Source organism: Peromyscus maniculatus, chromosome 1, assembly GCF_049852395.1.
Source record: "Peromyscus maniculatus bairdii isolate BWxNUB_F1_BW_parent chromosome 1, HU_Pman_BW_mat_3.1, whole genome shotgun sequence".
NCBI classification, from domain to species: Eukaryota; Metazoa; Chordata; class Mammalia; order Rodentia; family Cricetidae; genus Peromyscus; species Peromyscus maniculatus.
Genome location: NC_134852.1, coordinates 196,364,581 through 196,379,928, shown reverse-complemented (window position 1 = coordinate 196,379,928; position 15,348 = coordinate 196,364,581). Strand labels below are relative to the sequence as shown.

The 15,348-nt window shown below is 46.7% G+C and overlaps 1 protein-coding gene across 1 annotated transcript in view; it reads left to right on the top strand.

Annotated features, from left to right (window-relative positions):
• Window positions 1-15,348, top strand: part of Cpn1 (carboxypeptidase N subunit 1) — a 32,860-nt gene that overhangs the window by 1,359 nt on the left and 16,153 nt on the right. Inside the window, exons 2-4 of the mRNA XM_006998109.4 lie at window positions 3,731-3,927; window positions 9,209-9,364; window positions 12,835-13,020. Coding sequence (XP_006998171.2) covers window positions 3,731-3,927; window positions 9,209-9,364; window positions 12,835-13,020 — 539 coding nt within the window. The remainder of the gene's footprint in view (window positions 1-3,730; window positions 3,928-9,208; window positions 9,365-12,834; window positions 13,021-15,348) is intronic.

Genomic DNA, 15,348 nt, shown 5'->3' with positions numbered 1-15,348 from the left:
AGCCTTCTCCATTCTGCATTATAATTTGCTTTCAATCATTGCACAACACTCCCAATGGGTCTCCCATCCAAAGATGACCATTCTCTGAACCCTCTCACTTGCCGGGGAGAGGCCAGACCATTTCTTTCATTACAAATACAGTCTTCTTGCACTCCTGCTTTAAAGGTACAATGGATACTGACAGTGAGAGCTTCCAAATTTTATACAGAGAAAGCTCAAGAAGAACGATGTGGTTTCCTGGGGTTAGGGTCTTGCCTAGCAAGCACCTGCTTTTACTCAGATCACATGCATATTGTGGAAGCTTAAGGCTGTTGATGGACTTTATGAGGTTAGCCTTTTCAGCCACGCCCCTTTCAGGCCACGCCCCTCGGGCCACGCCCCTCCCTGGTGCTCCTCTACCTCTAGCGCTCAAGGCCTTTCTTGAGGCTGTTGCAGATAATGCTGGTTCTCAGGGATCCCACTTTCCCCCTGAGTCAGCAGTTCTTTCATTTGCTCCTTACATCCCTCCATTCTACAAATAGTTACCCATTGCCTGCTAGAGAGAAGAACTTTTGTTGGGGATGTAGAGATGGCTCAGCTGTCAAGAGAGTGCTTGCTGTTCTTATAGAGGCCCCAAGTTTGGTTCCAAGCACCCAGCAGATCACCCACCTGTAACTCCAGTTCAAAGGGCTCTGATACCCTTTCCTGGGCTCTATGGAACACCCACATATGATTAAATAATAAACCAGAAGGAAAGAGTGTGGGAGATCCTTATTAAAAAGAACTTTCAGCCAGGCATGCTGGCACTGTTGTAGGCTTTAGAAATACAGCAAAGAATAATACAGGCTTTTCCTTAGTAGGCCTGAATTATAGCGGACTAAGACCATCAATAAATGGGGCACTGGGCAAATGCTTGGTATGTCAGATGGAGTAAGTTCTCCAGCAAGAACTTAAACAGGAAGGAGAGATGGGCCTGCTATGTGGCAATCGAGAGGGAAGCAGAGGAGGTCACTGGTGCCCCACAGGCTTCTCTGCCTGAGGTGATGTTGAGCAGAGATCTGAAGGTCTCTGAGGAGGAGGGCATGGCAGCCCAAGGAAAAAGAAAATGCAGCCCCCGGGAGCCAGAGTACAATTGGCACCGAGGTCAGAGTCAGGTGGATGAGAGCACTGGGCACCAGGGAGCTTGTTCGGGACTTAGAAGCAGGTGGACCCATCCTGGCCTTTACTTTGAGCAAAGTGAGATGCTGTAGAGTTTTAGACAGAAGAGTGATGCACTCTGACTTTAAAGACAACTTGGGATGGAGGCCAACAATCGCAGCTTCAGGACCAGCCACTTGCTCTGGTGAATGGGATTTTTTGTTCATTTTGTTTAACTTTTATTGGTTCTTTGTGGATATCACATCATGTTCCGATCCCACTTATCTCCCTGTCGGGGTGAATGAAGTTTCATGGAACACCATAACATTCAATCTGCTCTCAAATTATCTGTGCTGGCTTCTACTGAAAGAGTTGAGTAGTTGTGACAGTGATAACATTGTCCACAAAGCCCCTCCTTGCCCTTTACAGAAGTGTCGTCAGCCCCCGATTGGGAGCATGGCTGCTAAGGAGCCACACAGATACAGGAAGACTAAGTGGGAGATGGGTTACGAAGATGCAGGTGTGAAGGTGTGAGAGCTGGAGCCACAGTAATCGCCGGCGGTGCGGTGTTTATTATGGGAAACGGTTGTGTTCTGTCTCTATGGAAATAAGCAGAGGGCTAGCTGGTGAGCTCCCACTGAACACGCAGCACAACGCTGTGTGCACCAGACCAGTGGTTCCTCTGCCCGAGTCTCCCATTGCTTTGGATAACTAAGACAGGAGACTAAACAGATTCTCCAAATTTGGTTTTCCGGAAGACAAATACCTGCTGTTTACTATCACAAACATTTCCTTTAAAAAGAAAGAAAGAAAGACAGAAAAAAAAGGGGCTGGAGTGACAGTGCACACCTTTATTCCCAGCACTCGGAAGCAGGAGCAGGAAGATCTCTGTGAGGCCAGCCTGGTCTACATAGCAAGTTCCAGGACATCCAGAGCTACATAGAGATAGATCCCTGTCTCAAACAAACAAACAAACAAACACAAACAAGAAAGAAAGACAGAAAGAAAGAAAGAGAGAGAGAAAGAAAGAAAGAAAGAAAGAAAGAAAGAAAGAAAGACAAAAGATTAAAGCAATAGAATACATATTAAATGAAATGATATTTTTCTTGAGATGGGTTTCTCTCGGTAGCCCTGCTGGCCTGGAACTTGCTGTGTAGACCAAACTGGCCTCAAACTCACAGGGATCTGCCTGTCTGACACCCAGGTGCTGAGATTAAAGGCAAACACCACTATACCAGGCCTGCATATTATTTTTAAAGATATGATCCTTGTGGATTGAAGGCATTCTTTTAGAGAGGCTTGTTATATACAGGAACACTAAGATAAATAATGATGGATTTTTTTTTCTAAAGTGTGTTAAGATCATCTACTTGTCTAATACTAGGTCCCATAAAGGAAGCAGGACATGTATGTGCCTGTGTAGACAGAGCCCAGAACATTAAGTACCATAAAAGGGAAGGCCACAAAGGACTCACTTCTAGCAAGAAGAGCTTAAGCTGGTGACATGGACTTACGGTGTTTGAACTGGACTGTGGGGACAGCGAGGAAATAGGGACCCAGCGGAAGAGTCGACCAGCAGGAAGCAGAAGCGTGCTGTGGAGGAGAGAAGGCAGTACCAGCAGGAGCTTCTGTTCAGAGCAGAGCTCAGCTGTCTCGCAGGACCCTGGAGCAGTGGTTCTCAGCCTGGGGGTCGCGGCCCCACAGTGTCGCATATCAAATATCCTGCATAGCCAATATCTGCAGTTCATAACGGCAGCAAAATTACAGTTAGGGAGTAGCAATGGACATCATTTTCTGGCTGGGGGTCACCACCACGTGAGGAACTGTATTAAAGGGTCGCAGCATTAGGAGGTTGAGAACCCCTGCTCTAGAGGTTTTCACAGACTCGCACTTCTGATGTCTGTTAACAGCTAACGTGGCCAAAGGGAAGAATAAGGACCCAGGCAAAAGGCGATTCCTTTCTCTCATGCCTCAAGACATGCCTTTCTGGCTCTGAAGAAGGGATTCCAGAGCCCCATAGACCAAACAACTTACATCTTCAAGAGGGAAGCCTGTTCTAGGACCAAGGGTACTTTATGAGACAGGTTTGGGGGAAGTGCCATGGACGGCCGGAAAGACTGGTGTCCCAGCAGTGTTCTGGGTGTGTCGTTATGCGTCCAAACGGTCCTGAGTGCTCCCTGGTCTTTGACCTCTCACACAGGCAGCCTCAGACAAGTTAGTTAGCGTCTTCCCCCACTCACTCTCCTTCACACCGAGGCTATGGGACCTGCTCCACAAGTTCTCTGAGAAGGTTAGAAATAATGACATGAACAGCTAGTACGTTTGGGGGGGTCAATACATGGTGGTCATTATTATCCCGGGCATGGATTTCTATAGCTTTTCCCAATCGCAATTTATTAGGAAGGGGCTCAGGGGTTTCTGGGAAAGACCTAATGAAAGCCTGAATTTTCTTTGCTTTTATTTATTTCTTATTTTTTGGAGGAGGGTGATATGGTGGAGTGGGGTGAGACTGTCTTGTGAGTCTTAGGTTAGTCTGGAACTCACTAAGGCTGGCCTTGAACTCGTGGTCTTCCTGCCTGCCCCTTCAAGAGCTGGGTTGTGTTTCTGTTTCCAGTGGAACCGGAAGTCAAATACGTGGGGAACATGCACGGAAATGAGGTGCTGGGCCGTGAGCTGCTGCTGCAGCTGTCGGAGTTCCTCTGTGAGGAGTTCCGGAACCGGAACCAGCGGATCCTGCGCCTCATCCAGGACACGCGCATTCACATCCTGCCTTCCATGAACCCTGACGGCTACGAGGTGGCTGCCGCGCAGGTACGCTGTCCAAGGGCGAGGCAATGGAGAGACTAAAGCCATCTTATGAGATGAGTCAGTGCACAGCGTGTCCCGTGTCCCTTTGTAAACATCAGTACAAAGAGGAAGGGGGAGGGGAGGGAAGGGTAAAACGGCTGGGGTGCAGGGAAAGGCAGGAGCAAAGGGTTAAAACGTCAGCATCCCTGAAATGCTCCACTGTGGGCTCTGGTTGAACCTCGGAGCCCTCCACGCCAGTCCCGCTAACCAGTACAATACTGCAGACGTGCGAGGGTGTTACCACATACCCACCTTCCTGTACCCTTAGCAGAAGAGCACACACTTTCCCCCGATATTGGGGTGGGAGGTTAATTCTAGATGATTCTTCTCCCTCCCGCCCCTTTAACCCATCCAGGCTTTAAACTAAACCTGCTAGCCGAGTTAATATAAACTGAACTATATTCCCCAGCCTCCCGAAGCGGGTCTCAAACTCAGGCCCTGCCTGACTCAGGCGCCGGAGGCTGGGTCCACGCTGCGACCCCAGGCCTGGCATCTCTTTCTCTGGAGTCTGCGCTGCTGCTGGCGCAGTGCTCAGCGTTCCAGTTCTTTATGCTGGAATTGTTTGTGCAGTGAGATGCACAGAAACGTGCTTGCTGGCTCTGCCCTTCGCTCCCTAACGTAAATGCAGCATGCCTTCAAGTCTCCCTTTAAACCCTGGCGCTGCTTCATGGCCCTGTGTCGGAATAACAGGGGGAGATCTTTGAAATGTGGCTTCCGGGTCCCGGTTCAGTCTCCTTAACGTCACAGAAAGGCCTGGGCATCAGGCTGCCGTCCACACAGCACATGCGTTCTTTTAAAAACTGTATCTACATGTCTTTGCAGAAGGAGGGTAATGTTAAAGTGTATTTTAAATCTGCTTGAGGCGGGGAGAGTGGAGGCAGATAGGGTGTCTGAGACAGGATGCCGACGCAGCACAAGCAACTGAACACACAGAAGAGAGAACCGATGGAAAGCCCTGCCAGGCCTCTGGCCGGCCTTGAGAAAGGAGAACTCCAGCATGGCCCCTGTCCTGCATTAGCGTCCTCTGTACACAGCAGGGAAGCTGGAGAAGCAGCTTGGTGCTGCCCACATCCTTAGCAACAGGCAAAAGAGGGAGAGCAGAAACCCCCTGTGGCCCCTTCTCTGCCCGCCTGGTGTGTTCCTAATCAGAGGGAGCAGGTCTTGACCTTGGTTGAATCTGAGAGAGGACCTAGCAGCTTCTAGGACTACTGCCCAGAGAAAAGCTGTCTGCGTGGCTGCCTGGAGAGATGCCTAGCCAGACTTTAAAGCCACGTGCAGGGAAGCAGAATCAAAGGTTCCCTGGTGATTCACACCCTAATCCCCAAACCTATGAAAAACGTTATATTGCTTGGGTAGAGAGAATTATGGCTGCAGATAGAGCTGAGGTCATGTGCCACCACCATCCGGCTTAGCAATAGAAATCCATTACACCATTTGCTCTGTTTATGGGAACCTAGGAACCTTCAGCTGGGTGATGTTCCTCCTGCTCTCATTCCTTCTGTTCTCCTCCCCTTTCTTTTTCTTCCTCTTCACCACCCCCCCCCCCCAGCTTTGGCTCTGCTGGAGATGAAATCCAGAAGTCTCACACAAAGTAAACACTCTGACACCAACCTACAACCTGCCGCTCAGAAAGCCCTTCCTTGCCAGCCTGACTAAGGACCAGTTATGTACAAAATCAACCGATAAAGCCCATTGCTCTTAATATGGATGGTTAAGAGCTACATTGCTGCCGGGCAGTGGCGGTGAACACCTTTAATCCCAGCCCTTGAGGGGCAGATTCAGGTGGATCTCTGAGTTCAAGGCCAGCCTGGTCTACAAAGTGAGTTCCAGGACAGCCAGGGCTACACAGAGAAACCCTGTCTTAGAAAAAGAAAGAAAAGAAAAGAAAACAAAAAAAGAGCTACGTTGCTAAGAACAAGAAGTATCGAGAAAAGCCCTGCTTAGAGGTGCATACCAAACTCCAAAGTCCATAAATGTTTGCACTGTAACAGAAATTATGTAGGTAACTGAAGAGAACTTTTAAAAATGTCATGTTTTCAGTGCAAGCTAAGAATAAAATGTGAGTGGGATGCCCATGTAAAAAGGGAAACGCTGAGAAATATAAAGATTCTTAGGGAAAATTTGAATGACATCTGAGTTTCTAATAGGAAGTGAGGTTCGTTCACCTCACTTCTGGGAACAGCCAAGAATTTGAGCTTTACTCACTTCATCTGTAGGGCTGTAGTGTACACTATTCCCCTTCTCCGGTGACACAAAAAATAATTCTGATGACCTCCCCTGACACACGCACACACACAGACCTGACCCTGCTACACACACTCTGAAACAGGATCTCTTGTAGCCCAGGCTGACCTTGAACTTGCTATGAAGCAAAACATTACCTTGAACTTCTGAACATATGCCACAGTGCCTGGTGTTTACCAGTGCCAGGGACTGAACAGAACACTTTGTGAATGCCAGGCAAGCACCCTTAACAACAGAGGCCGGGCTACTAATGGTAATCTTAACCCACTCTGTTATACCACTTTCTGGTTATTTATGTGTGTGTCTAGCCCCCCAAGTGCTATGAATCCCTAGGAGGCTAGAGTAACATCTCCCTTAGCTCCTTCCCCAGTGTCTGAGGGCCTTGGATTGACAATGCGTAAGTGAATTAAGTGAACGGTGGTTGACTAGATGGATGAATGAGAAGGTGAGTGAGGGAATACATGAACAAATAAAGATAAAATCTGAACTGTGAACAGAGAAGTTAAGGGATCCAGAAGTTTAAGACTACTCAGAAGTTAAGAATCCTATTATTCCATAATTTGGTTTTATTAGCATATGTTAATTATACATAAGGGTTTCTTGGTGACATTTTCATACATGTATATAAAGTCATCCTTTCTACCTCCTGCGTGTGACCCAGAGTTTAATTAAGGTTGCTTTTGTGAGCATGGGTGAAGGGTTAGTTCCTGGAACATGAGCGCTTTACTTGTGGCTAGACCACTGAAGAACTCCCCAGTATCCATTAACCATCAGTAGCTCTTTAGGGATGGGCAGGGCCTTGGGGGCCCCTTCTCCCTAGCAACCATTAACTGTAAATCCTCGGAGAGGGTGGGGTCTAGGGAGTTTTGAGGAGCCCAATCTTGTGCAGGTTTTACATGGAATCACAGCTGGTGTGAGTCCATGAATTCAACAACTGTTGTCATGCCTTGGAGCTAGCATTCCACAGCACTCCTCCATTCTACACACCTCTTCCACAGTGTTCCTGGAGCCTTGGAAGGGGAGCAGATGTCCCATCTAAGGCTAAGCCATCAACAGTCACATATTCTTAGCACTTTGAATGGTTATGAGCCTCTGTGGTAATGGCTGCCCCCTGTAAAAATATACTTTCCTGTCCAAAACATGGATCTACAGATAATCATAATCGAAAGCCAGTTTTATTGATGCCCTTATAAGGAGAACAAAACCAGGCACAGTGCTGCACACCTGTGGTCCCAGCATTCGGAAACGGAGGCAGGAGGATCAAAAGTTCATGGCCGCCGGGCAGTGGTGGCGCACGCCTTTAATCCCAGCACTCGGGAGGCAGAGGCAGGCGGTTCTCTGTGAGTTCAAGGCCAGCCTGGTCTCCAAAGCGAGTTCCAGGAAAGGCGCAAAGCTACACAGAGAAACCCTGTCTCGAAAAAAAACCAAAAAAAAAAAAAAAAAAGAGTTCATGGCCATCCTTGCTATATAGTTAGTTTAAGACCGACCAGACTGGAATACATAAAACCTTGTCTCATAAGGGAGGGAAGGATAAGGGGATAGATGTACTGGTTACTTTCCTGTTATTGTGACAAACCACCATGGCCAAAGCAACTTATGAAAGCATTTAATTGGGCTTGCAGTTTCAGAGCCTTAGAATCCATGATGGCAGAGCAAAGGCATGGTGGCGGGGTTAGCTGAGGGCTCACATCTGGATCTGAGAGCAGAAGGCAGAGAGACACTGGGAATGGTACAGGTCTTTTGAAACCTCAAAGCTCACCCCTAGTGACATACTTTCTCCAGCAAGGCCACACCTCCTAGAACTCCCCAAACAGCCACCAACTGGAAACCAAGTATTCAAAGGCCAGAGACTTATGGGAATCATTCCAACCACCACAGAGGGAAGAGAGAAGAAAGGAAAGATATGCAGAAACAGACACATTGGGGAGGCCAGGGGAGCCGGAAAGAAAATATCCTGGTATACATCATGTAGGCAGAGTTTTTTCCTGGACCACCGATCAGCTCTGTCCCACTAGCCACTCCCAATAACCACACAGAGACTTATTATTAATTATAAATGATTGGCCGATAGCTTAGGCTTGTTGCTAACTAGCTCTTACATTTTAAATTAACCCATTTCTGTCCTGTTACTTGCTGCCACGTGGCTCATGGCTTGTTACCTCATTTTGTACACATCCTGTTTCCACAGATACAGAATATGGTTTTTCAGCACTGGGGTGAAAATAAGAAGCAACCATGAGTGGGAATGAGGTTTATTTTTACAGGGACAGAAATGTCTTGAAATTATGATTTTAGAATAACCGTGACGGTGGTGTTGTTTTTCCCACTCTGTGGGCATACTAAAATGCATTGAAGTGTATTCTTAAGCAATTCTGTAAAACTATGTTAGTAGTCTCCTGGGACCCCCTAGAACTTCATGGAGTCTACATTTGAACCCCCCAACGGGGACACTGAATACATGAAAGGCAATAATGCTACATCATTTCATAAATTAAGCTAGTGTGTTGGTTTGAATGAGACGAACCCTCCATTGGCTCACGTGTTTGAACACTTGATCCCTCATCGGTGGTACTTTGGGCAGAAGGGGTTGGAACCTTTAGGAGGTTGAGCTTTGCTAGAGGAAGTACATTATTGTCGGTGTGCTTTGAGGATTTACAGCCTCACTGATCTCTCCCAATGTTTCTGTCCTATGATTACTGTGATCAGCCAACCTCCTGTTCCTGCTACCATGCCCTGATCATGGTAGCATGTCAGCCATGCCCTGCTTTCTGGCCCATTTTTATAAACTCACCCTCTCTCCCCTCACCCCTCTCTTTCTGGAGCCATAATCTAAAATAAAACGTTTTTTTTTTTTTTATCTTAAATTGATTTTGGTCATGGTATTTTATCACAGAAACAGAAAAGTAACTAATGTAATTAGTACCTTTAAAAGTTACACCACAGTCTTGAAATACAGGGTTCTGTCTTAAATGCTCATGTTTCCTCTCTCTGTTTCTCCCAGGGCCCAAACACATCTGGGTATCTGGTTGGTAGGAACAATGCAAATGGAGTGGACCTGAACCGCAACTTCCCCGACCTCAACACCTATTTCTACTACAACGAGAAGTATGGCGGCCCCAACCACCACTTACCCCTCCCAGACAACTGGAAAAGTCAGGTAGGAGATGAAAATTGGCAATAGAAGCTGGTTACTCAGCACCTGGAGTTGCTTGCAGGATGCTAAGCATTCTTCACATCAAGAGAACTGTCGAGAATTGAACATCAACTTCTTCCTCGTTAGTCTACCTAGAAGAATGTTATCTCTCAGACTTCTTTGTGCTCTTCCCTCTGGCAGCACAGAGAGAGCCCTCCAGGCAGCAAGGCCTCACTCACTCCACCTATAAAATAATCATTCAGACGCTTAATATTATTTACAAACTGTATGGCCTATGGCAGGCTTCTTGCTACCTAGCTCTTTCATCTTAAATTAACCCATTTCTATTCATCTATGTACTGCCATGGGGCCGTGGCATTACCAGTCTGCTGGCATCTTGTTTCTCCTTGGGCGGCGGCTGGCATCTCTCCCTCCTCTCCTTTCTTCTTTCCGTATGTCTGCTTGGATTTCCCGCCTGCCTCTCAGCTGCCTTGCCATAGGCCAATGAAGCTTTATTTATCAACCAATCAGAGCAACACATATTCACAGCATACAGAAAGACAGCAAGCAATAGTAGCCAATATTAGCCCTGTTTGACAGTTACTACGTTTGTAGGTCAAATTAAATTTACATAAGTAATAACTGAAAGAATCAATATTAAAACCTAGGCATGGACTGGGGAGATGGCTCAGTTGGTAAAGTTCTTGTCCTACAAGCATGGGGACCTGAGTTTGAACCCCAGGACCCACATAATGGAAGGGGAGAACTGACTCCTGCAGGTTGTCCTCTGACCTCAACATCAGGCTGTCATGTTTATGTGTTCATGCACACACACATATGCACACAAAATAAGTGCAATTTAAAAAAAAATGTAAATGTACGGTGGAGAGTGAAAAAGAAAGACATCCATCTTCAACCTCTGACCTCCCTACACATGTGCACACACCAGCATGTACACACTCATGTGCACAAACACAGGCAGATCTCTGACTCATGTTTCCAGCATTCTTTCTGCTGATACTGTTGACAGGAAGCTCCAGCATTCTATAGACAAGTTTCTCCTACTTGTGATGAATCGGATGTTCATAGTGTTAGCTACAGAATGGTGTCTCACTCATGGTTCCCCCTCTTTCCTCCGATGTGACCTTTTGCATCTTAAAGCCCCCCTTGTTTCCCATGCTCCGACTGGAGACAGCATCTGGCAAGCCCTAGGTAGTGTGAATGGCCCCGCCCTGTGTGGACCTGCTGCCGGTGAGGGTAACTACTGCCTTTCTCGGAGCATCCCTGTCAGCCCTGACTTCTCTCCTGGGTGGGAGGGCTCCGAGACCGCATCTGTGAACATCGAAGCGTAGAGACTGGGGAGAGGAACACAAAGCAGGGGGAGGCCTCTTCACTGGACGTCCCTGGGTGGATAGGGTCAGTATTTCCCCCTTGAAAATGACAAGGGCTGGAGAGATGGCTCCGTGCTTCAAAATGTCTACCGTTCTTACAGAGAACCCACATTAGACAGCTCACAATTGCCTGTCACACCAGCTCCAGGAATATCTGATGTCCTGTATCCTTGTGGACATACCCCCACACAGACACACATACCCACACATAATTTAAAATAAAATAAAATTCTTTTAGAAAAATGATGTAAAAGTCATATTGACATGTTGGATTTCTGGTTACAGCTGTCCTTTTGGCTCAGTTAAGTAAGTAAAAAATAACATGGTCCTACTCAGTGTATGTAGGCAGAAGAATATCATAGGTAATTTCTATTTCCTGAGGCAAGGTATCATGTAGCCAAGGCTGGCCTCAAACTTACTTATGAGGATGACCTTGAACTTGCGTTCCTCCTGCTCTGCCTCCAGAGTGCTGGGATTATTGTTGTGAGCCACATTCTGAATTTTTTTAAAGGTTTATTTTTATTTGTATTTTTGTAATTATGTGGGGGTCTGTGTGTCTGTGTGGGGATGTGTCCATGTTAGCTGCAGGCGTTCTCAGAGTCCAGAAGAGGGTGTCAGATCCTCTGGAGCTGGAGTCACAGGTGTCTGTGACCTGACATGGGGACTGAGAACCGAACTTGGGTCCTCTCTGCTAGCAGCAAGTGCTCTGAACTGCTGGGCTGTCTCTGCAGCCCCCATGCTTTGATTATTAAACTTGTTTCTCTGCGAATGACAAGATAATGAGCCCCCTACTCAGTCCTCCGCCTAGCTCTGAAAAATGACATGGGAACTCCTTTGTGCTCCTGATGGGAGAGCCCTGAGGGAAAGGAGGGACCCGAAGCTGGCCTGTTGGAATGTGGAGCATCAGAGGGCCTCAGCTCTTGGTCCTGCAGCCACAGGCCACAAAATGACAATTTCTCCGACGGAGATCACGTGTACAGCAGTGACCCCTCGGTCGTGTGGCCATCTTAGTTTGTGTTAGTTTACTCTGTGACTTTGCACAGTGACAAAATGACCAAACATTGCTGGGAACTTAGCTGCCCACACATGATGCGTCTGTCCTGCTTGTGTGAGATCCAACTCTCCTCAGCCAGTCCCCTTTGGGGCCTGGAGAGAGGGGACCTTTAGAACTGACCTTGGTCCAGGAAGAGCCGTTAACTCATTGACCCCAAGAGATCACCAGACAGGCCCATGTGTGAGGAGAACAGCACCGGCGACTGGACTTTTGTGCTGTGGGTCCAGTGGGTTCGTGGTTTTCTTAATCCTGCCAGTCACTGGCAAAGTAACAGTCAGCAGAAATTAGTGTGTCTAATCCATGAAACGTAGATATGATCAGAGTGTCATTAAAATGGTGCAGCAGATGTTGGGAAGAGGAGGCCGAAATCATTACTTCAAGCAAGTGGTTTCTATTATTAGAACCCTAGATTTTTGCAGAGATGTCTTAGAAGCCCAGCCCTTGCTACACTGGATAAACAGGGAAACCTTCGGCTCTCTCGTTCTCCCTCTCTCCCCTCCCCCCCCCCCCCCCCGTGTCCTTTCCTTCTCCCTCTCTTCCTCTCCCAAAATTGAGTAAAAAAAAAAAAAAAAAAAATACAGAGTTCCCGACACTTCCTGTTCCCACACTGACCCCACCTTCAACATCCTATCCCAGAGTGGTGCATTAATTACAATCGATGCGCCTGTGTTGACCTGGGCCAACACTCAGGATCTAAAATCTCCAGTCCCACTAGTGATTACCCTTGGTGTTCTGTGGGTGTGGGTGCACATGCTGAAAGTGTCCATCACTGTCACATGCACTGAAGAGTCTTCCTACCCTGGAGGCTCTCTTTGCACCTATTCTGTGCATTATAATCCATGTATTTCACTTTGGGAAGGGGTCCCATATACTTAATTTTGAAATCCTTACCACCAAGGTCAAAGTTTCCCAGCTCCAGTTCTCATATCTGGGGTGGAGGGAGTGGGATTCACAATTCCTGCAGGCTCCTTCCTGACAGGATTCTCTGAGGGACTGACCCTGTGGCAGCTCAGCCACACCTTGGCTGCCAACTTCTCATGTCTTCACAGGTGGAACCCGAGACCCGGGCGGTGATCCAGTGGATTCGCTCCTTAAACTTCGTTCTCTCAGCCAATCTGCATGGTGGGGCTGTGGTGGCCAATTACCCGTATGACAAGTCACTTGAGCATCGGTTCCGAAGTCCCCACCACCGCACCTACAACTCCCCCACACCAGATGACCAGCTCTTCCAGACGGTATGCAGAACCAGAAGGGCAGCTCGTCCCAGCAGGGGAACTTGGGCTCAGGAGAGGAGGTTCATGTCAGAGATGCACAGGTCCACAGACAGTTACAGTTGGAAACAGGGTCTGCTTGGGAGAGGCTGTCTAGTAAGTCACATTTTATTTCAGATGACAGGCCATAAATCCAGGAATGATGAAATCAAAAGGAAGACTTTTTATAATTGCTATGATGTAAAGAACACTTAAGTGCCAGGCAGTGGTGGCACACGCCTGTAATCTCAGCACTCGGGAGGCAGAAGCAGGTAGATCTCTGTGAGTTCGAGGCCAGCCTGGTCTACAGAGTGAGATCCAGGACAGGCTCCAAAGATACAGAGAAACCCTGTCTTGAAAAACCAAAAAATAAAAATAAAAAAGAACACTTAAGCTATGAGTTAGTGGAATGAAATGTGAATTTTGAGAGAACCTAACTTACACTTTTATGATAATAGGTCTATCTTAATGAAAAATAGGCCATGCAAATTAAGATTTAAATAGTAATATAAAACAGTAGAACAGGGGCTAGGGAGATGGATCCGCAGCTAAGAGTTCTTGCTACTTTTGTAGAGGACCCCAGTTCTGTTCCCAGCATCCATGTTTGTTAGCTCAAAACCATTTCCAGGGGATCTGACCCTTCTGGGCTCCAAGGGCAACTTCACACACACACACACACACACACACACACACACACCAGACATACAGACACACACATATAAATCTTTTTTTAAGAAGATGAATATAGAGTTATATATTCATAATATGTATTTTTAAGTTCATAATCTTTTGTAATAAAATTTATTAACTAAATTATAAAATATGAATATATCTGTAGATAATAAAATATTAGTAATATTTATTATAATTTATCAATGAGGTATAGAGAACGATCCCAATTTACTTTGCAAAGGCAGTAAATTAATTTATTTTTCTCCAGTAATAATATTTTGTCTACTATTATAAAAAAATAATGACCAGGCATGGTGGTGTGTGGTCTAAGTATTTTACTTCCAGTACTTAGAAGGCAGAGGCAGGTGGATCTCTGTGAGTCTGAGGCCAGCCTGGTCTATAGAGCCATTTCCAGGCCAGCCGAGGAAAGATGTTGTGGTGATATTTTGTTGTACTCTAATAAAGCTTGCCTGAAGATCAGAGGACAGAGCCAGCCAGTAGATTAAACACAGAAGCCAGGCAGTGGTGGCACACGCCTTTAACCCCAGTATTTGGGAAGCACACACACCATTAATCCCAGCACTAGGAAGGTTGAGACAGGAAGTAAAATGGCTGGGCAGAGAAAAGCATGTAAGGTGTGAGGAGACAGGAACTAGAGAGCCTTTCCGCTGAGGACTCAGAGGCATTCAGTCAGGGGATTTGTGGAAACAGGATCTTCTCTTTTAGGCTGAGGAGTTGGTGAGGTGAGAAGTGGCTGTGGCTTGTGTCCTCTGATCTTCAGCATTTACCCCACTATCTGGCTCTGGGTTTTTACTGTTAAACTATTTAGGATTTGTGCAACAGATGTCTCAAAAAAAAAAACCCAAAATAAAAAAAATTATTAAAGAATAATGGGGATCATAGAGTCTAAGCATGTGCCTCTCTTCCCAACATGCATCTTTCATCTGTCAAAACACACGTTTTCTACTTTATTCATTCTTTGATTTCTTTCATTAAATTCAGCTAGAAAATGGCCCGACTGAAAAGGACCTTCTGTGTGATCTGTTGTCGTCCATTTCTTTGCACGTGACAGACTTATCCCCGAGAAAGTGGAAACACCAGAATACAGGGCTCCTATAGCAATTACAACATCTGGCATGTGAGGCAGGACTGAGTTCAAAGCCAGCCTGGACAACAGAGTGAGACTCTGTTGTTGCTAGAGTTTTCCGCCTTGCCCACAGTCAGGACAAATCTTTGTCACCCGCCAGTCCCACAGCCACTCAGACCCAACCAAGTAAACACAGAGACTTATATTGCTTACAAACTGTATGGCCATGGCAGGCTTCTTGCTAACTGTTCTTTTATCTTAAATTAACCATTTCCATAAATCTATACCTTGCCACGTGGCTGGTGGCCCACCGGCATCTTCACATGCTGCTGGTCATGGCGGCAGCTGCAGTCAGTCCTTCTGCCTTCCTGTCCTTTTATTTCTTCTCTCTGTTAGTCTCGCCTATCCTTCCTGCCTAGCCACAGCCGATCAGGTTTTATTTATTGATCAATCAGAACAACTTGACATACAGACCATCCCCCAGCACAGCCAAGTGCAGACCATCTCAGACACCTGCACTCAGGCCCATGGTCCTAATCATCCTCTATGCGGAC